Source organism: Rhipicephalus microplus, chromosome 6 (genome assembly GCF_043290135.1).
Source record: "Rhipicephalus microplus isolate Deutch F79 chromosome 6, USDA_Rmic, whole genome shotgun sequence".
Lineage (NCBI taxonomy): Eukaryota > Metazoa > Arthropoda > Arachnida > Ixodida > Ixodidae > Rhipicephalus > Rhipicephalus microplus.
The window spans coordinates 110,658,211-110,685,634 of record NC_134705.1 but is presented as its reverse complement, the minus strand read 5'-3'; the positions used below and the strand labels follow the sequence as shown (position 1 = coordinate 110,685,634).

General features: G+C 43.2%; 1 protein-coding gene across 1 annotated transcript; it reads right to left on the bottom strand.

Annotated features, from left to right (window-relative positions):
• Positions 1-148: 148 nt before the first annotated feature.
• Positions 149-27,424, bottom strand: LOC142764873 (astakine-like). The gene is made up of 4 exons (XM_075865416.1): positions 27,280-27,424; positions 20,629-20,676; positions 17,341-17,509; positions 149-846 (listed from the first exon to the last, which is right to left on the bottom strand). The coding sequence occupies exons 1-4, from the start codon at positions 27,358-27,360 to the stop codon at positions 800-802; spliced, it is 345 nt and encodes a 114-aa protein (XP_075721531.1). The 5' UTR covers positions 27,361-27,424; the 3' UTR covers positions 149-799.

Below are 27,424 nucleotides of genomic sequence, written 5' to 3'. Positions count from 1 at the left end.
GCATTATAATTTTGGTTCACATCATGTTAAGGGGGTGACCACGAGAGCGCCCAAAATAAGCACCTAGATAAACAGACACGATCAAAATAAGCGAAGTTCGCTGAAAAATGCTTCACATTTGAAAAATGTGTACTATTAACATAAAATATATTTTTCATAGGTCGGCTAGGTAGCCGGCTCTTTTATTATTTTCGATACCGTAACAAGGAACGGGGAATGGCGGATATAACCTAATAGTGTTATAACGACAGTGATGTGCGAATTTGAGTGCACGTTCTCTCCGCTCTCTCTCTATTTTTCAAACTCCATCATCGTTATCCTCAGTGTAGGGTAGCATGCCATTCGCTCTAGACTGGTTAACAATTCTTTCATTTCCTGTTGTTATTTTGTCTTCTCTGTTTCATTACTATGCATATCAGCGTCTAGATGCAAGCCAGCAGCAGCAGAGGGGGCAGGGAAATAAACGAGAAAGACTTGCGGTTGGCTACCAGGGAAATTGAAAATGAGGAAAGTGAGAAGGAAACAGAAAAAAAAAACAGAGAGACAGAGAGAGACAGTGAATTAACTGCGGCGTGTGGAAGGAAGGAAGGAAGGAAGGAAGGAAGGAAGGAAGGAAGGAAGGAAGGAAGGAAGGAAGGAAGGAAAATAGCAGAAAAAGAAGGGCAGGGATGTTAACCAGCCTTTAGGTAGCCGGTTCGCTACCCTGTGCACGGGAACGGGATTGGGGAGATGAAAGATAACTGCACCACACGTCAAAGGCGTTCCCTCAAGCTCGTCATATCAGTGTCAAGTTGAAATGCTACCTCAGCAGTGGTTGGCATATACGAGTCATGGGATGGCAAATTCCTGAAAGAAAAAAACATATATAGCGTATATGAACAATGTGACCTTGAAATCAGTTCGAATTCTTCTCAGTCTATGAAAAACCTATGTAATAACGCCGTGTCAGCATATATGTTGAGAAAACACAAAAAGTTCTAAAATCTTCAGAATTGAAGCGTCAATAAACTTCAAGCATCCGAATACGTTGCACCCCTGTAACGTTTGTCATATTGAATCACCCGCTTAGATGAGGTAGCTCTTGTCTGAAACCAAAGGTTAGCAAAATATTTAGAGCACTCTCTAACTCACAATTGATATACGACCACCCGCGAGCTTGCTCGGAGTAACACTCATCAAAGTGTTCGTCAACCCGTCTCACTCGGACTCCGAGTCACGAAATGACCTTCACTGGACTCATTGGGACTCAAAATTATGAAAACTTTCTTCACACGGGCCCACTCAAACTCAGAGTGACGGCTCGATCTTCGTCTGGGCGAGTCCATTCATTAGTAAGCTTGCCGACCTTTTCCTGAAACGAACGACCCGACAGACAGGTAGAAAATGTGGCGAGATATGGAGCTGTGAGACTCAGCAGTTCGTCCTTGGCAAAGGGTACACATCGCTTTTGAATGTGTGATTAAAATTACAAACCTGGTTTGCGTTACTTTACCACCCAGGAGATAATTGTGCGGTCTGAGTACAACTTGTGTAACCATTATATAATTTATTTCTCTATACGGTAATAGTAAAACATATGAAAGACATCAACAAAGCAAACAACTATGGTTATTCACTCCATCTTAGGAATCAGTACCGAGGAAACTGAAATGTGTTCTCCCGAAAGTAGTTCAATATTTATGATGATGATGATGATGATGATGATGATCAAAACTTTATTACTGCCAGAAGAGGGGGCCGGCTGAGAGGACGGTTACGCTGCTTAGAGGAGGTCAGTGCGGATCCCTTGGGACACCGCGGCCTCCATGACGCGTGAGATTACCCGGCGTTGCTGTGCCGAGTCAGTGATATGCAGAAGAGACTCCCGTGTATCTTTTGTGTGAGAAGCGTCAGCGTACTGTGGGCGCGTCGATGCCATGTGCTTGAGGGAGGCCGATTGTGAGCAGTATTTACAGTTTGGGGTCAGTAGGTGTGGGTATACCTAGGTGTGGTATACCTAGGTGTGGGTAAACCAACTAGCCCAAATAGCCGTTCTTCTTCTTGCTATAAAGCCAGGGGTTGGGAAAGACACCCGTCTGAAGTTTGCGCCACAGGACGGCATCACGTCGAGGGAGGTTTTTGTGAGCTGGCGGATAGTGGAGACGGCGTAGTCTGCAGTGCTGTAGAATGTCTGTGTAAGTGAGCAAAGGAGGCCTGGAAGGGCGAAGAATGAGAACTGTAAAGCGTAAGGGACTCCGCCCGGCAGTTAAGATCTCGGGCGAGAGTGTGTGCCTGCGCATTTCCACTAAGGGATTTATGAGCTGGGGCCCAGATAAGAAGACGAGGTGAGACAGGCGGGATGTGATGCTTTATGACTGAGTATGCCTGCGTAGAGATATGGCCGGCATCGAAATTCCAGATGGCGTGTTGGGAATCACTTACAATCACCTTGGTTATTGAGTCCGTCATTGACTGAGTCGTTGATCTGTTGGTACATCTTGGTAAGTGGTGGCCGCCCGTGTGGGTATGAGTCCAATTTGGTGTTATGATACATTGATACAACCGCACTTTCTCAGTGCCTATTGATGTGCCGCCGAAAGCTCTGTTAGAATTCCCGGTTGGGGACGTGTAATCGATGGCGAAGAACATTAGTACGCTATTCAAAAAAGCGAAATAGTAGTGAATATTGTGGAAACACTAATAGATAAGCTCAATGCTGTGGTTGGGTAAGAATGACTGATAATGACAACAGTCAGAAGAATGGTGGCAAATGGTGAGGAGCCTATTCTTGAACCAAAAGGCCAATGATGATAAAAAAGTAAAACGTTTGCTAATGGGGGTCATGCAAAGCATATCGGAGTGGATAGCGTAGTAAATGAGCTGGATTGTCGTGGGACAATGTGTAGTGCAGTGTAGATGGCATTTAGTGTAGATAGACGCATGTGAAACCACCGTAATTTTTTGTCCTTCTTTGTCGAGCATCAAGAAATACATGCTGGCAGCCGAAAGAAGCCAACGCCAGTTAGTACGTATTCTAGTAGGCGTCTTTCTTTTTATTTTACTGACGTGGCATCCATACCTACGTATTTTTATTAATAAAGGGTACGGTCGCACTCCACCCAAGCTGACTGGCGAGCTGTCCTGCTCAGCTGCTCTGATTTCCAAGCCCAATGGGCATTGGTGGCAAGAGCGCGGGCCGGAACTAGGGATCCTTCCTTGTATTTGTAGAGGGCGAGCCCTACAGAGGCGCCTCATCCAAACTTCTCAGTGTAAATATATTGATGAATGTTTTCCACCAACACTGCCACAGCCGACACTCTCTACATCTGGGGGCCTATTGATCTCAATATGATATTCACACTGTGTATTTATATTGTTATGTTTAAAAGCCTAGATGTGTTGGTGTGAACAGCGACAGTCAATCACACTTCGCATAACAGCGACAGTCAATAGCACTGCCGCATAGATGTCGGGAAGCTCCAGCTTCACAATCTCTTTGAATGCGCAGTCAAGAAAACATCGGACACTTGTAATCTTACCTCTTGACACGCATCAATGGCAATTTCGTGCACTGAATTACCACAGCTGAACATTATATGAAGCTGTGGTAAGAAGCTGAACAAGCTAAGCAACTGTAATGAAGGTACCGAATCATAAATGCGCTAAGTTCAACCTTCGAAAGTCTCCTGCTTCGAGTTGGGTACCGGGCAGTAAGACATCCAGTGAAGGTCAGGCTTAGCACACCGATGAAGTCACCTTCATGCCATAAGCACTTATGTCTCTCGCGTTATGTAATTTCGACGAGTACGACTGATTTAAAGCACAGCTTTGTCATCGGTCAACCTAAATGACGGATGTTCAACAAGAAGGTCCGGGCCCACTACAGCTGCACTAACGTACTTACGTCACGGATATGACTTTGTAAAGTATATAGGAACCAATTAAAAAATAAACTAGAAGAAAAAGTTCTTTTGTGGGGCATCGTATATTCTGCTTCACGTTCCGAAACACGCGGCACTAACTGCTCTGCCACGGAGCGTACTTTTTCTTCTTTACTGCATGAAATCATCGCCAGTTTTTCTGAGCTAAGCACAAAACACGTCATCAAAATTCAGGCAAACACACACAAGCATACAGAAGTGGAAGCAACTGCGGAACGTAGTCGAAAGTCAAAACAACGCTGCGCACATGAGCAGCTGCTTCTCGGAAGACCGATCTCGTCGACCGTCGTGGCTTGACGTGTCTATCAATCATGCGACGTTTCCATAGTGAATACAGTCCCAACAACAAAAACAGCTCGTATAGAGTCGTATTATCTGTCAGGTTCTTTTTAAAAGACAATAACCTCATACCAAGAGCTGCAATTGAAAGTTCTTTTCCGATTGTTTTTTCTAGAAAGTCCCCAAAATAAAATGCGTCACCACAATGAATGAAACACTGCTTTATTGTCTCAGGTTGGTTGCATAGTCTGCAATTCATTGTCGAAACTACATATATCGGTTTTTCATTTAGCCAGTACGAGCGTTAGTCCACGCTCGTACTGGCAGCGTAGAAATGTGCAGTTTAAAGAAAAATGTTTTTGCTGAAGAAAATATCCACATTTTACCTACATGAAATAATACATCGTGACGAGAAAAAAGCAAATGTGTCACTCGATAAACGAGTTTCTAGAAAAGGTTATTCACAAGTGCAGTGCTTCACTTTGTTCTGTCAATATTATAAATACAGTCTAAACTAAAACTCGCTTTCAAAAACTTCGCAGTACGAACAACCTGTTTTGAGTCCCAATAACGGCTATTTCTTAGCCACAGAAGACACGTTGCCAATCATGCTAATGGCAATTCATTTATATACATTCTGCACCATTTGGAGGTCCTCCTCGCTAACTTCAGTTCGTTTTTGTCATCAGTAGGGAGATGTCGCGACGAGCTCGCTTTGGGCGCGTTCTCAGGGTCATCGCCTCTCACGTTTCTTTGATGGCCGCCTCAACGAATCGTGGTCTCTTCTGCAAGCGCTTATCAGACTCGTAAGTCGGGAGATCACACAGGTCGTAGCGCTTGCTGCGGAGTCCAGATTTACGAAGGAAGCACGCTGCTCACACACCCGAAATTCAAAATTGTGGCAGCTGTTCGCGCTTTTTCTGTGTATACTTGTGCGTTCGTTTCGTGCTGCGTCTTTATTTCTGTTTGAACAGCGTGCTTTGAGCGTCTAACTGTAACAGTTGTTAGTCCACGCTCGTCCAGCGTATTTTAATTTTGTGCGCGCTTACTGGTTGAGGTGCGCGCTGCAATTTTTAGCTGCTTGCTGTTCTTCGCGCGACTTCGCAATTTGTATCTGAAGCATTCATTTCTTAGTACTTTGGTGAAACGATGCACAAGCAATGCTAAACTACCTCTGTGAAGACACGTTTTACTTTAGTGTTCTACCTATTCCTAGAATGAGGAATCAGACGCGTTTTTTATATTGTGTAAGAGAGTCGGCACAATGAGCGATGAATATTGATGCGTTGAGTGCTTAGAACATTCCTCTCAATTCGCTGAGATCTGCTGGGCGCACTGGCCAGCACTTTATTTACTCTTACGCGGGAACGCCTAGTTGTTGACATGCAGACATTTGTCATCATCATCATATTCAGCCTGGCTACGTCCACTGCAAGACAAAGGCCTCTCCTATGTTTAGCCAGTCAGCTCGGTCCTGTGCTTGCTGCTGCCACTTTATACCCGCAACTTTTTAATATTATCTGCTCACCTGACTTTCTGTCTCCCCCTAACCCACTTGTCTTTTCTGAAAATCCAGTCAGTTACCCTTAATGACTAGCGGTTATCCTGCCTAGCGCTACACGCCCGGTCCATGTTCATTTCTTGTTTTTGATTTCAACTATAATATCCTTAACTGTGGTTTGTTCTGTGATCCACTATGCTCTTTTTCTGTCTTCTAAAGAGGTCGTTAAACGCTCACTCTAAAGCGACAATGCGAAGCCACCGGCGTCCACACGCACTGCAGTGTGTAGATCTGACCATGATCCCATAATTATATGTGGTGATTTTAACGCGCACCATGAATTGTGGGGTAGTGAGCGTTGTAGTATAAGGGGATCTGCTATAGTAAAAATATGCGAAGATTATGGTTACACTATACTGAATGACGGTTCTCCAACGTTTCTACGGGCGCATAACTACTGCAGCGTACTAGACATTACTGTGTGTTCCTCTGAATTAGCGGCTGGAGCAGACTGGACTGCAGACGCTGACACAAGAGGAAGTGACCACTTGCCAGTATTCATATATCACCCAAAGTTAGAAGGAAACGAGAAATAACCGCACAACAAGAATTACAATCTGGGCAATCTTTCGAGAACTACAGAGACAAAATCTTGAACCGTGTTCTGACGCAGAAACATATGCATCGAAGATAAAAAATTTTCTAACAAAAGCAACTCGTACAGTACCCATTACAGATGGGTATTCGGGTGTTGACGCTGAGTATGAGAGGCTTCGGGCAATACGACGCCGATCTGAAAGAAGATATCGCAGGTCGGGTAATTTAGAAAATTTCAAGGTTGCACAGAAAGTACACACTGCAATGCGTAACCAACTGCAGAAGCTTTCAACCAAAAGGTGGCAAGATTTATGTGCCTCACTTTCTCCATTTACCTCGGCGCCTCAACTGTGGAACATGGTACGCGCCCTCCGACAGCCAGTAGTCCACTCGAGACCACTACAGGCTCTAGCGCTGTCTCGAGGAGTTAGCGAACGTGTGATTGCCGAAGAATTCTGCGATTTTATACTGAGAAATAGAGAGACCGCCCAAACTAGCGAATATAAATCCTCAGCAGAATCAGCTTCGGCGGTTGTAACAAAGTCCTCTGCGATCAGTTCATCAGATCTGGATGACAGCTTCACACCAGAGGAGCTCCAATATGTGTTGTATTCAGTAAAACGAACAAGTTCACCAGGAACAGATGGAGTTACATACGCTGCTCTTGCTAATTTGTACAAAAAAGGAAAATTACACCTGTTGGACATCTATAATAAAAGTTGGCAAGAAGAAAAAGTTCCGGAAAGTTGGAAGATATCCAAAGTAGTACCGTTGCTAAAGCCAGGGAAGAGCCCTATGCAGTTGGACTCGTTTAGGCCGGTTAGTTTGACTAGTTGTTTTTCAAAAGTTATGGAGAAAATTAATAATGAACGAATTTTATGGTGGCAAGACATGAAAAGACTACTACCAGATAGCATAGCCGGCTTCAGAAGAGGTAGATGCACAATGGACTGCATTCTGGATTTGGTCACAGATGTGGAAAACCAACGAACGCAAGGAAACATCACTGTCGCTGTATTTCTTGATGTCCACCGAGCATACGACACAGTGAGTCACGTTCACGTTCCGGAAGGCCTGGCGTTACAGGGATTCAAGGGCAAGATACTGCGTTGGATCGCTGACTTCCTGAAGCACCGGAAAATTTTTGTAGTTACGCAGGAGGGCCCAACGTCAGAACATGTCGTCAACCAAGGAGTGCCACAGGGCAGCGTACTAAGCCATACTCTCTTTAATGCAGTTATGGCGCAGCTCCCGTATAATCTTCCACCCAACATCAGATGTTCATTATATGCTGATGATATAAGTATATGGACGTCTGTTCCATCGTTTTTGGATGTACAACAAACTCCACAAGAAGAATTGGATTATATAGACCGTTTTCTAAAAAAAAGAGGTATGGCACTGAGTCTTACTGAAACAGCCATACTTCCGTTTACATTAAAAAGACCTGGAAATTTCCAGATTATTCTGCAAAATCAGCCTATTCCATTGGTTAAAACTCATAAATTCTTGGGAGTAATTTAAGACCAGAGACTAACATGGTCGCCTCATGTCGAGTCCCTGGAACAAAAAGTGAATCAGGCCATTCGAGTCCTCCGGCATCTCTGCGGGGCCAAATGGGGTGGTACTACAGAGTCGTTATTAGCCCTACATGTTGCCTGGATACGCACCATCGTAACTTACTCACTGCCCCTGCTGCACGGACTCCCAGCCTCCACCGAAAGAAGACTTCACTTGTTATTGGCAAGGAGCTTGAGGGTATGTCTGGGTTTACCAGGGTCAACTTCCAGTGCTTTAGTGTATGCGGAGGCTCGAGAGCCACCTTTGGCAGTACTCTGAACTAAAGAAACATCTCGAAACTTATTTAGAATTTTCACGCAACATGAAAGTCATTTTTATCTGGTGCACTAACACAAAGAACGGCAATGAGACTACAGGATACTATATCATAAATTCAAGCAGTAGTACCAGAATTTAAACAATGTAAACCTTCCAAACCACCTTGGACACTGCCACTTCTCAACGTTATCCGTGAAATAGACGACATAGAGAAGAAAGCAGACATGACACCTCTAGAAGCGGCACAGTTGGTACTTCATCAGCTTCATGTAATGCATAATGAAAAAAACGAAGATATATACAGATGGATCATGCACAGAAGAAGCGTCAGCCTGTGCGGTCTCTATACCCGAAATTTAGGAAAAGAAGATGTACAAATTATCGCACAAATCTTCGTCGAGGACAGCAGAATTGGTGGCTATCTTTGAAGCAGTTAAGCTTATCTGAGAGAATCCCGAGCCACGAAAATGGGTGATATGCACTGATAGCAAACCTGCCCTTCAGCTAATCAGAAAAGTGAGATCACCTTACAGAAATGGTGAAATAGCACAATGTATCGCAGAAACTGTTGAATATGCCTCATCACAGGGTCACACCACCGTATTCCAAGGGATACCCAGCCACATTGGAATAAAGGGAAATGAAGATGCTGATAGTCTTGCGAAGAAAGCATTGAAGGAAGGACGGGATTGCACAATCCCTATATCTGGGACGAATATTCGACATTTTATATCGCGAGGAGCTAACCATTGTTCGATGGAGAAGTGGTTTGAGAGCTCTAAATCAAAGGAAACGGTACTTTATTACGTTGATCCACACAGAAAATTTTCCATAGCAACAGACCTCCCACCACACCTAGAGACATTGATCCACCGAGTTAGATTGGAAGTAGCATACACAAACAGCTTCCTGCACAAGATACATCGATCCAACTCACCGGAATGCCATTGTGGTCATGCAGAAGAAAATGTTCGCCATAATTTTTTGGAGTGCGTTAAATACGCGAAGGAAAGAGAAAAATTAAAGAACAAATTAGCAAGTTCGGACAGACGGCCCATCACAATAAAGAAACTACTTGAACCATGGCCTGAGATGCATCTTCAAAAAAAGGCAATAATCTTCCTGACAGACTTTTTAGTGGAGACCGGACTGGACAAGCGCCTATGACTGACAGCCAGAGATGGGTATTATGTAAAATGTGGTCATGTATATACTGGCATTAGAGTAGTAAGGTGTGCGTGTAAGTAGTTTATCACTGTGTGCACTGCGTGAAGAAAACTGTGTATTGGCATGTTATTTGAACTGGTTTCAGTGTGCTATTATGTATTTTTTTTCCTTTTCCGTATTGTTAACTTTTGGGTACTGTTCTGTAATATTATTTTATTTTTCGCTGCAGAACTTTGTGATATGGAGTAGCCGAGGCAATAGGCTCCTCAACCTCTCCACAGCAAAACAGTTAAAACAGAACAGAACAAAGTGATATTTAGCCTATCGAGGAACGCGGCATTTTTCGGTACTTGCGTGCGTGCAATTGGGACACTCGTCAGCGCCTTTGTCATACGCAATCAGCGCTAACTTGAACTTTGACGTCATATTAAGCAGCGTCGTTGTGGAAAGCGGATCGCGTATGGCAAATGCCGGTAAGCGCTCTTGCGCGTGCTCGATATGCCACAAAGTTCCGCGTTCCTCGATAGGCAAAGCTTCCATGTAGGTACACTCGGGTGGATGATACAGTTAGCGCATGTGGCTGCCGATGGTGCTGCATTGTCGTTGTAAAGCGACCGTTTCACGGCCCCTTTAAGTATACGCCTATCATTTTCTTTTGTATCGCTCGCTGTGTCCTGCTCCATTTAAGCTAAACGCTATTTTTAAGTCTTCATGTTTCATCTCCATAGCTAAGTACCGGCAAGATGCAGCTGTTATATACCTTCCTCTTGAGAGATAGTGGAAATCTACCTGTCAAGATTTCAGAGTGCTTGTCAAATGTGCTCCACCCCATTCTTGTTCTTCTAGTTACTTCAACCTCGTGGTTCGGCTCCACGGTTATTACCTGTTCTAAGTAGACATAGTCTTTTACAACTTCAAGTGTACTATTACCTATCTCGAAGCGCTGTTCTCTTTCGCGGCTGTTGTACATTACTTTCGTTTTCTGCAGATTAATTTCAAGACCTGCCTTTCTCCTCTCTTTGTCTAACTCCGTGTCATGAATTCCGATTCGTCCCCTGAGTTACTCAGCAATGCAATGCCATCGGCGAAGCACAGGTTAATAAGCTACTCTCCATTCCCTCTTGGGCAACATTGCACAAATTGGATGCCATATTTTTAGATGCGAAGAAGCTTATGGCAAACTTTAATGTGGTGTGCGCAACCACCATTACTGCGCACGTGCAACAGCTGGCCCAAGCACTAGCATTAAGCGCTCACGTGCTAACGTGTTCCGGCCTGCGTAAGGGGCTGGGTAAGACGCCGTGGCTTATCCCCCTTACACTCTCAGCCATAGCGTTCCTGATAAGTGCACTGGAGGGAACTCTGGCGCTAGTCTCCATGAATGATGCAACGCATGGCGCTCCAGTGAGCGTGGAAATTATGGGTAGTCAGGTTTTTCTTTATTCTTCGTACTTCTGGCTGCGTTTGGGTTCACGTGGCTTTGAGCTGTTTTCTCATGAAACAAAATCTGCAAATGTGCAGCAGCTGCGCTTCACCACCTTAGCCATTTAGGTTCACCAATTCCAATCGAATTGCGTAGTTCAAAGAGTTCTTTTATTCGTTCAGAACAAAACCAAAACATAGCAATAAACAAACCCACAAGCGTGTTCGAGGCCTGCAAGTATGAACACTAGGCAAATACGTGTACTACCCATGATTCACATGGTCGCTGAACGATTGCAGAGCCAGAGTCCTCTATAGTTATTTTAGAAAGCTCTCTGCTCTCTGAAATTATGTGATGGCGTCGTGGAACTAGATTGGGCATACGCACAATGAGCCGACCACGTAAATGACTGTACAAGAGGCTGTGGCTTCTACTCCTTACAATCTCTCATCAATCACTTGATGGCGTCGGAGAACGAGATTCTGCCGACTCATGATGAACCCACGTGGCACCGCGTGGCGTGGCGATGTACCCGCATGGCGTGCGTCGACAACAGTTCGGGCTGAGTACAGCAACAGAAAGTAGAGCGAATTCAAGGTGTGCTTCACTTGCAAGAAGGCGTTAACATTGTGCAAGGTGCCCGTGATGATAGTCACCCAAAGGTGACCCTTGCGCTGCTTCGCATGCTATACTCATGTTTCTTTTTTGTGGAAAAAGTGTATTTTGTTTCTCCAAATTCATTAATTTTCAGCCAAGCCTTCATGTAGTTCTGGCTAACAACAGAGCTATAGGTCAGGCAGCTCTCCGATCACACCACGTACGGTCGGTTGTAGAATGTGCAATGAATTTTGAGCCCGCATTTATGGAATCTGATGATAGTCTCCATAAATCCTTTCATAAGGGCCATCCTTTCGAAAGAGCGGGAAACGGCTATTAACTCGGCAGCAAGAGCCGGCAAACTATACCTTCTCATTGGTTATCCTGAGATGCTTTTAGAGTTTAGTCGTGAATTGTAAAAGAATGGTCGCGCTACCGACATTGTTGGAATCGAATGCGTTGATGGTAGCAATTTTTTTGGGTCTAATAACGATTCAAATTCGATTGAATGAGGCAGATTGCGTCTATCCGTACTATGCAACATGTGAGCCTGAAGCGGACTGGCGTTTCTTTACCAACGCACTGACCTTGACACCTGGTACCACAGTCAACTTATTACGACTAAAGTGCATCGTTGTGATTACGCCTTTGTGAAGGGGACGTTAGAATGCACCTAGAAACAGCATACAGCGGGTGCCGCGCAAGGATGGCGTGAAGATCCCCAAACTAAGCGTTGGCACGGAACAAGCACTGTTTTACATCCTCGTCATTTGAGGATAAGGAAATCTACGCCTGTCCTCATGCGTCCTGTAGCATAGAGCGCTTCAAGAATGTGGTAGGCATATTCTCGGCTCGAACCGTGAACGAGTGAAGTGGGCCGTCTTCGGCTGACACATTTCTGCATCAGAAGACTCCATTGCACATTTTACCGCCAACGTCACTGCCTTTTTGCGGCGCTTGTTGAGGCTGATTTTTGCCTCAGTGCTAGTGCAGTCGAAGCAGTAGATGACGGAGTTATCGAGAATCTGTCTCAGGCTCACGAATCAGCGTAACCCACTGACGCAAAAGTCGAGCCACGTAATTGTATTCTCATCTAATTGAATCACGGTGCATGCTGCAATTGCAACGAAAGCTTTTGCTGCGAAGAGGTGTACCGAAGTCCTCCATGTCGGCGTTCGTTAGTGTCATGATCGTGAACTATCGAGAGACGTAACAGCAAAATGACCATTTTGTATAGGATTCAGAGCTTTGGGCCTTTTACATATATATGGTGCTTTTTAGAAGCTTTCTCTAAAAAAAGCTGCACTTGTGGTCTTCGCAGGCAAAAGTCCCGACCAAGGCAGATAGGTTTTGGCACTAAGTAGATAATTCGGTATGAATAATTACACTGATATTTGAGTTAACTTCTTATTGTGAATTATAGGGAGTTTGTTTAGATGGCGACGAAGTTCTGCGTCAGAAATAAAGGCCATCTTAGTTTAAAACAAAAGAAAAATGAAAATATCACGCGTGTTTTCGGAAATCCATCGTCGAATCTTCAGGCCGTGGTTCCGGAAGAACCGATAAGTAACGCACCCAGTGCGCCACAAAGACGGTCCCAGTGCTGTGTCAGGCGCATACTTTTATTCTCGTAATCGAAGTGATACGCCTGACTAATCTGCTCCTATTACGCGTGTTTACGTATTTTGACACTTAGCGCATCGTACAGACGCCCTCGGCGTTGAAGCGCTCCTTTGTCCTTCCGTGTAAATCACTAAAGGAGAGGAGCGCACACTCCTCCGCCTTTGCACCCACAACACTGCCGTGCCAGGCTGTACTGAAACACATTGATCCTGCCTTTACAGGAAAAATCATGGTGTGGGCATACCAATAAGCCCCGAACTTTGCTCGGCTACTCCTACTTGGTGAGAAAGACGTTCCTTAATGAAGCATGAGTAGCGGCGGTTGCTAATGTACACTTATAATGAGAAGCCCACCTAGTTATTGTGAGGGGTGGCTCTTTCTGGGCTTCCTGGAACTTACTCCCATTGCTCCAGTAATAATTTTTTTTAAAAAAAAGGAAGGAGAGACGCCACGGCTGACATCATACCAAGGTAGCTAACACCATTCAACGCTTGTATTAGACATCGAAGGCTCCCCCCCTAATACTCCAGTCTTGCGCTTTTCTGATTTTAAAGGGACAAAAATTAAGTTAACCAGCACACATATCGCGCGAAAGACAGTTGGGAAAGATGCTCTGCTAAGACGACACAACATCTCAAAGCGGTGAAGTTCTCGCGCGACACGTCATGCTTCTAATTACGTCAAGGAAAGCTCGCCCGTGAGCAACACAGGGAACGCCCTTCATGCGCACTTGGTGCATTAGTTTCGGTTTCTCCGGCACCATGGAAATTCGGTGGTGGCTCTCCGAAAACACCCGCGGTACTTTTGATTTCCTAAAAGCTGGGCTAAACGTAATTTGTGAGGTAGAACAGCGTCGCCATACAACCAACGAGCGCAGAAGTTATAAAAAAAGGTAAATAATTTTTTGCCAAATAACAATTTTATGTGATCTAATTATTAGCAAAAAGTTTCCGCCTCAGCAAGAAAGTTATCTACGAGACGACAAGTGCCTAGCTATTATAACCTTTAATTCAAGAGCCTGTATTGCTTAACAAACACTCGTATATATTAGTGTTACAGTCGAGCACCGCAAAGCGCTGCTCGGACGTAGTGGCTGGAAAGTTTTGAATAGAGATACTCAAAATACTCATGAATTGAGGCGTTAGGAGCAGGGTTTCACGTTGTAGAAAAGAGTCACATAAGCAGGCATGGTTCATTGTGGCTATCAGAAAAAAAAAAAACGCCAGGCCTGCGTGGAAGGCGCAGCACAGTTGTTGTTGTTGTTGTTCACCTATTGAAAGTGGCGCATACCCACTATGAGGGATCGGCCAAGAATCGAGTGGTTTCAAAAATTACTGTTCAGAATTGAAATGAGGAAGGTATAACAGAAAGATTACCGATAGCCTAGAAAGTGTGGTGCTTAATGTAATGCATACAAATATTTACATAAACAAGTTTATCCTTAGAACAGAGCAATAATCTGATTTTACACGTATATAGTTATGTAGACATGTTAGGGGAATAGAACTGGTTAATTAGGCAACCTTTTAGTTTCATCAATATAGTCCCAGACGGTCGCACATACTGTCGCATTAGAGAAATAAGAAATGGATGCTACAAAAGACAAAATGACAAGCACAGATAAGTCCATACTAAAACCACGTAGAGGTATTTTTAAACGGCTTTTTCGTAATGTGTTAAACCACCTGCAGGTCAAAAAGAAATTATCTATTGTTCCCAGTTCGTCAAAGAATGCGCACAGTGGCGAAGGTGCCTGAGCAGACCCATGTTTTATAAAAATTTAGATTTGGTACCCAGCAACGGAGCCTTGCGATGGCTACTTCTTGTTTACGAGTGCGGCAAAGGTCTTTTCGCCAGGGATATAATAAATGGCGATATTCTGTAGAGTTTCTTAGCGCTGAACCTTTAAAGACTTCCATAAGCGTACGTCTGCGGAATCGAGCAGCAGTCACATAAGCGGATGATGGACAGTGCGGTAAAATCGGTTCGCTGATTGACGACTTAGATACGGAATCGGCTATTTCATTTAGAAATAAATCTTTATGTTCAGGCACCCAAATTAATCCTACTTTTCTCAGATGCGCAGATACTAGTGCACGGAACGCCTTTGTTACTTAATTTTCAGCACCAACGAAAAGTGCTGCACAGAGAGATAGAGAATCTGTTATTATGACAGCTGATGTATTTGCTGTATCTAACTTGCGTAAAGAGAGCACTACTGCCAGAAATTCTGCCACAAAAACGGTTATGAAATCGAGTAGTCGAAGGGAATAAATCCAATCTAAAATCGGCCTAAAATACCAACCCCTGACTTTTCGTCATATTGCGATGCGTCTGTAGCAATAATAACGTTCGTTGTAGTACTGCGCAGGTGATCTTGCGGTAAACTATCGAAAAATATTATGGGGAAGTAATTTGGCATTATTTGAAAAAAATGTCGTCAAATTGAATTTTCACCAGGACTGAAGTATCACGACTCGGCATGATGTCGCATATACGTACGTTTAGAGCCTCAAGTAAGTTTTGCACAAATATAATTTGCGGTGTGTGGAGTCGCGGCCATCTAGCACCAAAAAAATGATTCCGGGGTGGAAATAAAGGCTGTTTCTGAATGTCGTAACGGTGACTCATAAATTCTTAAGAATGTCTGAACAGTCAGAAGGCGAATTCTACATGAAAGCGGAGGGGCCCTCGATTCGAGATTGTTAGCAACAGTTTTGGGAAGGCCAAGGCATAAGCGCAAAGCTTCTCTTTGGAGAAGAATTATAGGTTGCAACTTGTAAGTTGGAACTCCAGAGAAAAGTACACAACCAAAGTCCAAATTGGGACGAACGTACATGCGATATATCATTCCCAATGTGCCTCTTCTCATACCTATGTGGTAGTTGCTTAGCCTACGTAATATGCTAATGGCCCGCCAACCTTTTCCGGTGATATACAGTGAAAGCTAGAAAAGCGGCCTTTCAGAGTTTTTTCTTCACACTTAATTGGTAACTGTTGCATGCAAAGTGCTTCATACCCACTATGGCAATAATAATAAAAATTTTAGGTAGTAGGCTGGCATTCGCTATGCTATATTTCGCCATTCTTCTGAGAAGCGTGGTATTCGCTAAACACTTGCAAAAAATGTTGTGCCAATTGTTCATGCAGAGGCTGACGTCAATGAAGAATTATGGCTGAAGTGGGTATGCGCCACAGTTATTAGCAGAACGAAAACAAGCTTTTCTAATGGGTTCGAACCTTGGACGACCCACTCGTTATGCTATTGCCACTGTGCGACGACTGGTTGTTCTGTCGCTCTTTTTAAACGCTTTATAAGTAGTATTCTCACGATTGCTTTCCCAACATCAAGCCCACCTAAGGCAAGTGTTTCAACAAGTCCCAAGCACCGAAGTGCCTCAATAGTTGAATACTGGGCTGGCACCCTATGAACGTGGATTCGAGCCCCACTTTGTCACTGGTACTGTTTTGTTTTCAAATTTTGTGCAAAATGGTTACGCACACTAGCGGCAGTAGTGGTGGCAGCAGCGGCGCCACGCCTGATTCATGTTTTTATCTCATAACAGTTTTCGCTGTAGTATTTATGCATATATAAAGAGCGACAGGTTTATTTACAGAAAGGAAAAGAGGTCCGCCTGAGTGATGGCATGCTCTAGCTTGCTACTCGACACCGCGTGAGAGGAGACTGGAAGGAAAAGAATGATGGATGATAATGATGAGCCGGAAAGGTGAGTATATACAGTCTTTTTACACTGGAGAATGTTCAAGCCATGCATGTAGCCCAGTTGTTTTAAGAAGGTTAGGACCGCTCCTACGTCATCAGTTGCACTGTTAGTATTAGGCCAAAGGCCCAACAAAGTCTCGCCAGTAAATGTCGTATTGCAAAACTGTTCTGTAGAAAGAAAAATCAGTATTAGTCGGTCACGTGCGTAGGCTATCAGTCACAAAATCTGTGATCACATTTGTTGCAGGCACCTGAATAATGAAATTTTACACTTTCAACAATACAATAATAAGTACTGAAATGCTAAGTTCTCATTTTGCTAAGTGCACCTACTCAGATTGAGGTGTCATTAATTAGAATTTATTTACCTTAAAAAATGTCTTTAGTTTCCACGGCAGGAATAGATTAGTTGGAAAGGGGAGGCTGTAAAAACCTGTATCATAATTTTAAAGTTGGAATATTTTTGTAACAATTCAATTATGTTCCACATAATTGAAATAATCGAAAGTCGTATTTTAGCCCATTCGAGTAACGCGTGCACATACTGATATTCTAGTTCTGCTATGTAAATGAGGTGAACACTAAAAGCTCAAAAATTACGCAACAGCAAGGAAACTTTAGTTGTGTGAAAGAAGAAGGGTTGGCTGGAACTTGTAAAAACATACTTTACCGGCAGGTATGCAGGGGCAGTGACCAAAATAAATATTACGGTAGACAAGCGGGCTACACATTCGTCCAATTTTTGCAGCTGGTTGACATGTGGGCATACCCAGGCGCTTTCTCAAGCAGCATGCTCCAGCTGCACATTGACTCGTGGAAGCACACATGTCACCTAACTGCTGAAATAAAAATGCACAAGGAAGTTTTAATTACCATTGTTCGTTAGCGTGAATTTACCGCACGTTATGCAAATGAATGAAATGTTACCCTAGGAAATCTGATTATCCCTAGACCAAGTGCTCATTTAGCATGACTGCCAGTTGCGCTTGTGCAAATGAACGTACCCAGTGAAATTTATTGAGATATATTGACTCCTAAAGGTTGGCGGATTTGGCCTTTAGGATTCGCCTTTTGGAGTTTAAAGACAAAATGATATTCCGTCCCCAGTTCGTACCACTTAGTGCATAGTTTTTGTTGTATGCGGTTACTCGAGAATCGCAAATTTCGGATTACTACAATGTAATCAATAATGTTGAAGGTCGCTTGTGTAAGTGAAGCTGTCACACGTAGCTGCATCCTGTGTAATGGATAGCGCGCTTTAAACTTCGAGTAATGCGCGTGCGTTGTTTTTGAACTTGCTATGCACCGTCTACGTAGTCGTCTTGAACGAATACGCACTGCAACGTGTGCGCCTTTCGTTGTAGCTGGCCGACTTAAAACCACAAGGTAGTTATGATAAGCACCTGTTCTGACACCCGATGCCAATGCGCGGTTCCCCATGCAATATTACTGCGAGCAATATTACATGCTGTATTTTGAAGCCTGTATACAAGACTCGTGTGTTCTCAAAGCGGGAATGTTATTTTCTCTGCATTTCCTACCAAAGGAAGTTCTTTTCACTGTATTTCCAAGCAGAGTTGGTGTGGAAATACAGGCATGTGAACAAGTGATATCATCACAATCCTAGTTGGTACAATTGATTGTGCAGCTAAAGGCCTTTACAAGTAACTTCAGTTTTAGCCGGACAAATATGGAAAGTCCATGCAGTGGACTGCTCAAATACTTTTTTATCCACAGTGCTGTATTGTATGTGTTTTATTATGCCTATTGTATTTTTATCGAAGAGGCTTTAGGTATTTGGTACGCTATGCATTTACGTGACCCACGTTTGTAATAAATCTGCGTAAGATAGGAGAAAGACTTATGGCTGTGTGGCAAAACACCTGGTTGCCACACTGACAGGCCAGGATTTCACCTCGCTCGGACCCGAAAACTTTTATTGATTCTACTTTCATTATTCTTGATTTTTGGTTCATAGACAAGCATAAGCTTTTTCGCTTACAACCAATGATGCCGTCACCTACACAAACGCCTACGCCACACTCGCCTTTATGATTACTAGCGGCGCTGTCTAACACTATTACGTTAAATGCGAATTTCTTTTTTATTCACGTAACTTTGCAGTTTATGTAGTTTGCCGCATAACTCTCTTGAATATTTTATTTATAATTCGGGGTTACAGACTTTATTTCCGGGAATTTCAGATTGTTGCAATAGCTTGTTGTACTTAAAACAAAGAAAAACTGCTGTATTTGTTTGATGCCCGATGTATTGAAACCTGCATTTATGTAAATGATACGCCCACCTGATATGGCCTCGACAAGAGACTGGCAGTATTGCAATTCAAGCAATAAATAAATGAAATAAATACATACAGTCCATAAACTGGACTGGGGATGACCACTATGGTACCTCAGTTAGTCGAACCGCTGGACACTATAATGAAAATTTCCCGGTTTTGTCCTATCCAGCCGCAAGTTATCGTTTTGCCCACCTTACTTTTTTATATATTTGTATTTATTAATACGAGTATCTTTACAATCTGCTTGGTTTTCTTGTTATTGTGATTATTCTTTTTCATAACAAACAAAACTTCTCTCTTAATAAAATGCAAGAAAATCGCATTTTATGTCTTGGAATAATAAAACCTCACGTTTGAATTTTTTTCACGTGCTCTACAATCGTGAAACGAACGCTTCATCCTACACCCTAGCTTTCATTGCTTCACCCAGCTTCCAAGACACACAGGGCACCATGATCCCTAAATAAATTACACATTTCAAAGGTATATAGGTCTCGGAGAAACAAAGAGAAAACATTCGGCATTGGTGTCGCGAGCAGCCTCCATTCGCTGTGCTATCAGTTTCGTTGTCAGCGTCGTACCCAAGCACGCACCCCATTTTGTGCTCAGTCGTGGAGCTAAGCAGGCGCGCACAATTTTCTACCGAAAGCTTCTGTATAGGTAAGCCACTGATTCTAGGAACTCTCAAACAGCGGGAAACTGCAAAAGAATGTAGACAGAGGAAACGGGAGAGAGCTCGCATTTGCCGGGCTGATACTGCTGTCCGAGCCAAAAATAGCCCAGGGACACTGAGTGCCGGCAGCAGCTGCGGACCGATTATCCGGTGGCCTTCGAGGCCCCGCTAAGTCATGAGGGAAAATTAAAGTGCTGGCGGCGAATAAACCATACAAACTATGCCACCGAGTTAGCTCACGAGGTCAAAGCTCTCAACAACGGCCGCCGAAGAGGTGGTGTTGGGGGCACAGCAGCATGAACGTAACAATCGGTGAAGCGCGTTCACCGGGAGTTTATCCAGCGACACCTTAGCTTCAGTTACGACACCTCCGTGTGGCATTTAAAATTAAAATATACACTTAAAATAAATTTAAACCTAATATAAATAAAAACTGTGATAAACCCAAGCCAAACGCGTTCCTAACCGCGTTAATAACTACGGACTTGCAACAAGTAATTGTGAATGACTTCAGTGCAGCGTCGGGTTCAACCCACTGATAAACACCGGAGCCGTATATTTTAAATTTCGCCGATTAACAATTGGAAGAACTGCTTGGGTGCCGATTTTTCCCCTCACACCGCAATAAACAGAAATGATTATTTGTTGGCTTCCACCACAGTTGAAACTGTAATAACAAGATTTATATTTCCTCTGTGCGTGTTCTTTGTTTTTTGCCCACACTCTGCTTGAACCCATGTATGACTTTATGGTTCGCAGCCTTCAAAAAAAAAAAAGAAGCAAAGAATACACTTGGACAATGCTCTCTATTTTTAGAAGTGCCAGTTCAGCCAGCGTGCATCGCGCTCATAGAGTTGCATGTGCTGGTGAAATAAGCCATGATATATTAATATTGCTTATTCCTGTTTTGTAAATAAAGTAGGTTTATTTTTTACGTCTTTGACGGTGCTGCTAATAAAAAAAGTCACATGTTTTCTACTTACCAGCTGCCTGAAACCACTGGCCAAAAACGGTAACTGGTCTGGGTCAAACTGCAAAGGTTTAGTCATTGTTCTCAGTAATTGAGTGGCAAGCTTAGATACCAGATATGTCAAACGGTATTGAAATTGTGCAGCCACAGTTACCAACCAAATGAGCCGAGTGCTGCTTTCATCCTTCCCATCACCGTTATCTTCAATATATCTAATGAAGTGGCTAGAAGGCAACGCAAAAATGTACAGCTCTTATATGTCCAAAAGTTTGGTCCTAAGGCTACCTGAGTTTTTGGAGTGAGGAACGTCGCACTTAACATTTACCACACAAGGCTTTCCAGATGACAGTGCTAGATATCTTTTTTGAGTCACTAACAAAACTGTAACAATCTCAAACGATAGATTCGCCACTCAATAGGAAATATAGATTATGAAGCAATTATATGTACGGCACTACACGTGTGCTTTTTGCTGTTCTGTGTTTTACTTTTTCTTTTTCAACCCATATATATGCTCTGACATTTGCAACAAACGCTAAGTTGAAGCTTAGCGCTTGGGTCGTATGTTCCGTGTATAAGTTGCTGCGCTTCCTACCAAAATGGATTCTTACCAACTGGCCCGATATAACTGTATATTTTCCTAGAGAGAGATGGGTACTTTGTTTGACTTAGAAGACAACAGTACGAGTCTAACTGACTTGTTCGTGTCAACAAAGTTGTAGTGTACTTAATGAAGTGCACCAGGCGTGTCGATGGTGCTGCTTACGTCAACGGAGTAGTTTCTAGGACTAAAGGTTGTCAACAAGGCACAGAGATACGTTGCAAGGAAGTAGAGGTTGGGAAAACTATGTTGTCAAACTGACGAAAGACCAGACATCAATCCAGATTCAATATGAAGCATTCTGTGTGGTAGTAAACTGTTCTATGACACAGCGATGCAAGTGCTTGTTAAACTTACATACACAGGAAAGAAGTTGGCAACGACTCCGTCTTTTACGCATTGTTTGCGGATGCACTGGGCTGGCCGTGCAGACGTCCTACTCCCAAATTTCTTAGGTAGCCAAGACCGTCGTTGATGCGACGGCCTCAGTACGCTAAATCGTTAACCACTTTTTCTAAACACACCAACGTTTGTCATGTTGGCCAAGAAATTACGTCATAACCTATAGATATTTTCCGTGTAATATTTGTAAAATCACTTGAGATGAACTTCAGCGAAGTTCACGGTGAAAGAGTTGTCTAAGAAAGAGAGAGAAAAGAAACTTGATTGCGTGAGTTTTCAGATTTGAGACGAAAAAATCTCAACCAGTGCCAGTCTTAGCCACATCACTAGCGATGTGCTCACTTGCGTAGGTGCACATACAGTCTAGCAGACGCGTAATAAAGGCCTATCTGCTTCGCGAAATGATGACAATTTATAGGTAGGGCTACATTTTTACAAATTTAATTTTACTAAACTCCAGAGAGTGTTTGGCACTGTTTATTTTTGAGTGAAAATTGGGGAAGCACCACTGTACGTAAAACCCGAATTTAATACCGGAGTTTAATTCGTTCTTATTCAGAATATTTATTTTTACGGTAATACAATTTTCAAACACAAAAGCAACTAAGCCGGTGAAAATACTCGTTTTCTGGGAGGCTTAACCACAGAAATACGTATAAACACAAGCGTAAGTAATTTGTGTAAAGCACCTGTGTTTGTGCCTACAACAATTTTAATAATTCTTGTAACACATGCAATCAGTTTTACGAAGTCTGGATGTTTGATGCCTTCTGGTGCACCCCAGTGCCATCTAAGACTGAAAGAATCAAGAGGGCTCGTGCTCCAGGGCGCCCACATACGTCGATGTTAGTAGTTTTGCGTGCGACAAGCCCCCCCTAATTGCAATGAAGGCGGGCTACGATACATCCTTTTTTTAAAGTAAAGCTTATATAAACCAAACAATCCCGGTGCTAACTACTGCTCAGTACATTTACTTTTCATAAAGAATGAAGCAAGGTCATACTAGCCCTTGAAATGAGAGCTCATCGCATAAAACCGCATTATCGAAAAATTCCCTGGAGAGTGTTCATCAAACTTTTTCTGATTTATCCCAAATTGAAGCCCTATCTAGAGCATGCTAGATACTTGGCGACTATATTTCAAATAGGCGCCTGAAAATAGTTTTGAAGTGGGCTGTAAAAAGCAGCTCGTCCATCTTGCATAATGAGAGTTGAAATGCGGTCGCATAAATGGAGTGGATGTGACTCATCTTTTATCAATACTTTACATTCATGCTCGGAGTCGTCATACACTTATGAAGCGCGATAAAATATGTTATACAGGCAGCTAAATCAAGTGGATGCTTATGCCACATGGCACAATTGAGAAAAATTAAACATTTGACGGCTGACTTTATTATGACCTTCTCTGCAGTAAAAGGAAACATATGGTGAGAAATGTATGGAGTTCGTTAAGTAGATAGTTTGTGTCATTTGCTTCTGAATAGAAATTCAGCCTCGTGAATGATGGCAGCCCTACTTATCTACATGGATCAGCACAAAGTAGTAGCCTGTACCTCAGTTTCGTGCAATGATCGTTCACCAGAAAAGACCACTGGTTTTAGGCTTTGGAGACAAAGGGTAGTGACCACACCCGACATAAGTCAAGAGTGACATTTGTCCAAGCCTCAAGTCCTCCAGAGCCGTCCAGTGCGTCAATTCTCAAAAGCCCAAGATAATCATAGAAGACTGCGTTGGCGGCTCACACTTCCACCTAGGCGATGCAATAAAGACTGCCCTACAGTCCACCGCACGTTCGCATTTGGCGAGCTCATCACGCACCGATATGGACATTAAACTCGAAAAACTTCGAGTGATCTGTCTTCATGCAGAGAGAGGTTATAGACGCACAAAAGCGTTTAATGATTTGAGATTGGGCAGATACACACGAAATAAAGTACATCGACACATTGATAAGATGGATAAGCGATGATAAATATGTTTTCACTTGTTCATGGTTCCAAAAAAGCCTATGTCACTAATCTGAAGAACAACTGGAGTCTTTGTACTCCAGAGTATTCGTACACTAATGTTCGTGAGCGCTACCCATTTAAATCTCTGCCACTTCACTTACGCTATGAAGAGACTGACGTCGAGATAATGGTTTCATGAAGGTTCGCCTGAGGGTCAAATTCAACAGGGACTGGGATTCCCGGCTGTTCTTTATCTTCACGTTATCCCCGAAAGAAGAGTCTATTTTCAGTGGAAGTAAATGTTGCGCTTGCATGTGTAGACGTTCTTCGGCACCAGGACGAGACGGCGTCACCTGCAGCGCTCTGTGTCACATAGGAGATCAAGCCAGGAAAGCTCTCTTGTTGCTATAGAATACCTCCTGGCAAACTGGCACGGTTCCACAGGAACAGTAGTCAAGTCACCTGATTTAACACTCAATGCCGACGAGGCACCTTTGGACATTTTCTTCTACCACCCGATTGCATTCGCGAGCTGTGTGGGAGAAGGTATGGAGAGAATGATTCCAATGCGGCTGAACTGGTACTTAGAGGTCTACGAAATATATCCAGATGCCATGTCCGAGTTCAGACAAGGCCGCTCATCATTCTACAGAAAAAATGACTTGATGACACATGTAGAACATTAGAAGGCCCGTAAATGATTATCTGCTGCTTTGTTTTTGACGTTAAAGGAGCTTATGACACTATCATCCACGAAACCATTCTCAGCGCATTAGACAGAGTAGGACTTGGTGGCAAGATCTATGTGTGGGTTCACAACTACTTAAAGAATAGACCAGTTTACGTGTAGAGCGAGAATGGTCTGACACCCGTGTGTTACGGTAGCCGAGTATTTCCGTTAGGCGGTTGGCTAAGCAAGAGGTTGTTCAGCCTAACACTCATTGAACCAGTTGGCAAATAGCCAAGCAGCGTACGGCTTTCCATTTATGCCGATTGCATCTGCGTAAGGTTTGTCTCTATTTAAATTACTCACTCGACTTCAGAAGGCAGCTTCATTGACATGGCACTATCTATGTAAACAAGAGATCTAGATCGCAAGTGAAAAGTGTGCTGTTGTGGCGCTCATAAGAAGCTTATGTACACTTACGGCATATCAATTAACGGGCAATTGGTGTCATCCAGCCAGAGTCAGAGATTATTGAGAGTCGTAATAGACTGATACCTGTCTTGTTCCCCACACGTAAACTACGTTAAAAAGCGTCCGACTTCCATTTCTCACTTGTTCAAGTTCTTTGTTCGAAAAACTTGGGGAGTGTCCATCTAGTCTTTGCTACAGCTGTACAAGGTATTTATTGGATTCCTGTGACACAGCCTGCATGTAATGTGTAACACGTGCCAAACTAACTTGCGCGCACCCCAAAACATTCAAACCCAGGCTCTCTGTATATGCCTTGGTTTGCCCCATTGTGCTTAGAGGGCTGAAACTAATGCCATAACGCAGGACTACTTGATCATGACACCTATCATTGTAAAACGATTCGTACTTCAGTCAGTCCTTCTGCCTTCAGTCCTTCGTTGAGGTTGCCATGAACAGTTAACATAAGAGGTTGTCAAGCTTCTTCACCACGTCACAGAAACAGGCCATGAGGTCATTTTTCAGTTGCTACCTGGTCATTGTGGGATCAGTGGTGATGAATTCGTGGACCATGTGGCTCACACTTCCCACCATGAAGAATACACCCTTCCGATCTTCCTGTCAAGGACACACTCTGCAAGGCAACTTCGTACCCTGGCACATAGTATGTGTCTGCTGGAGTAGAGCAACCAAACATACATACGAAACTCCACCAAATAAACCCTAGACTGCAACTTCGACCTCCATCCGGACTTCATCGACTTGAATCATCGATTATTTGTCGGCTTTGGTTGAGAGCTGGCTTCACAAGAGCATATACAACCCTCCTTGGAGTGACCACAATGCGGAATCCAACGACCGCGGCACTGTTGAAGACATTGACTATCTGCAATGCTAATGCCTTGATTCGCCTCTGACAGATAGATACTTTCTGATGCGTTAAGACAATTGGAATATCGGCCGCTCTCCGAGCAGATGCTTCTGGAGCACCGTTCTCGTATTTTGTCGTCTGAAAAGACAGTCAAAACCCGTTTGCATTTTTGAGGACTACGGGCCTATGTGAACGCCTTTAGCTTTTGTGTACTACCACCGCTACATACGCGTCTGCCCATTTATTGCCAATATTTGTTTTGTATTTTTCGTCTCTTACCTCTTTCTGTCATCTTTATACTCCCCTTTAAGATTACCCCAACATGGGTAGCGAACTAGGCTTAGCCAGGTTAACCTCCCTGCCTTCTCTCTTGCTTTTCATTCTTCCTTCTTTCTGTGGTTCAAAAATGTCCACTTCTTAGCGGCAAACACTTGGCCAGATCAGAGGAAAGAACTGACCTTACTGAAAAGACTTCATTGGCGCTTCGAAATTTGCAAAAAGTGGTTGATTATATTTTTTGTGAATAAATCATTCCCACCAAATATTGTCGAAATTGAAACAAAAAAGTATAGAAAAACATGCACCATGCATGTTTGCACCATGCACCAAACATGCACCAAGACTTTCCGAACTATTTTCTATTGGCAAAGAAATTTTGATGAAAGGAGTCACGGGCGCAGACGCAAGCATTAGCACATCGGCTTGATGCCCAGACGCACTCTGTCATAACTACGCTGACATAAGCTTCACAGGCAAATATTACGCAATGCTTCGAATTCATGCTGCCTGGACGCACATCGGTGACAGCACAGCTTCACTAATTCGTCAAAATAATTCATAATGCGCCACATACAGAGTATACATCACTCAAGAATTGAAACACGAAAATAATGTTTGAATATTGCACGTAGTATTGTTTCTACCATGATCAGTATGAGTTACATTGGCATAGTTTCGACTGGTACTTTTATATCAGAGACAACGTTACCTCTAGTAACCCGATTCCAACATGACACGCTTCTGTCCAGCAGTCGTTTGCAGCAGTAGCTATAACAAAACAAAGCTGATCGCATTTGAACTCTTGTCCAATTATTGTGCATTACAATTCCACAAACAACTATTCCTGCGAAACAATACGGAGCCTTCCGTTTTGTTTGAAAGTGGAAAAGACGTTGATTTTGGTAAATAAAATTTGGGACGAAAGAGCACTCGAGAATACAATCGGTTGCCAATATTCACGCGACGTTATGTGCATCATGCGTGGAAATATGTTAACGAATTTCTTTTGCTAGTCTGCACGTGTGTGGATTTTCGGCTTCGTAGTAACTGGAGTCTTCATGGTCAGCACATTGTGTATTGAGCGCCGCACTTTTAAAGCAATTTGTATTATTTGATATTACCCCTCAGATATTTACTGTGTTTTATTTTGGCTGAGCAAATCCACATTTCATACAGAATATTGATAAGCGGGAGTAGCTAGGTTACAGTTAGTCATTTCTAATAAAGTGCAATAACATTCAACTCAATATGTGAGCATTAAGACAAAATATATGACCCAGTAGGAACAATCTGTATGAGAATGGAGCCCACGTAATAAAATATAACAGAAAAATTTTAAACAAAGCATATGCTTCCATTCAGCTTTACGTAGAAGTTCGTTTATTATCCGACGATTCATAAAAAAATGTGATGGCTTTCACTTACGCCTTGAGAAAGAGTGATGCTTAAATTTTTCCAGAGAAGAAGAAGGCAGAAATAACGTGCGTAAAAAATTACCACGTTCATGAGCTTTTAAACGACTGCATGCCAAGCGGTGCTGAATGCGGATTGACTTGTCGCTATTAAGAAG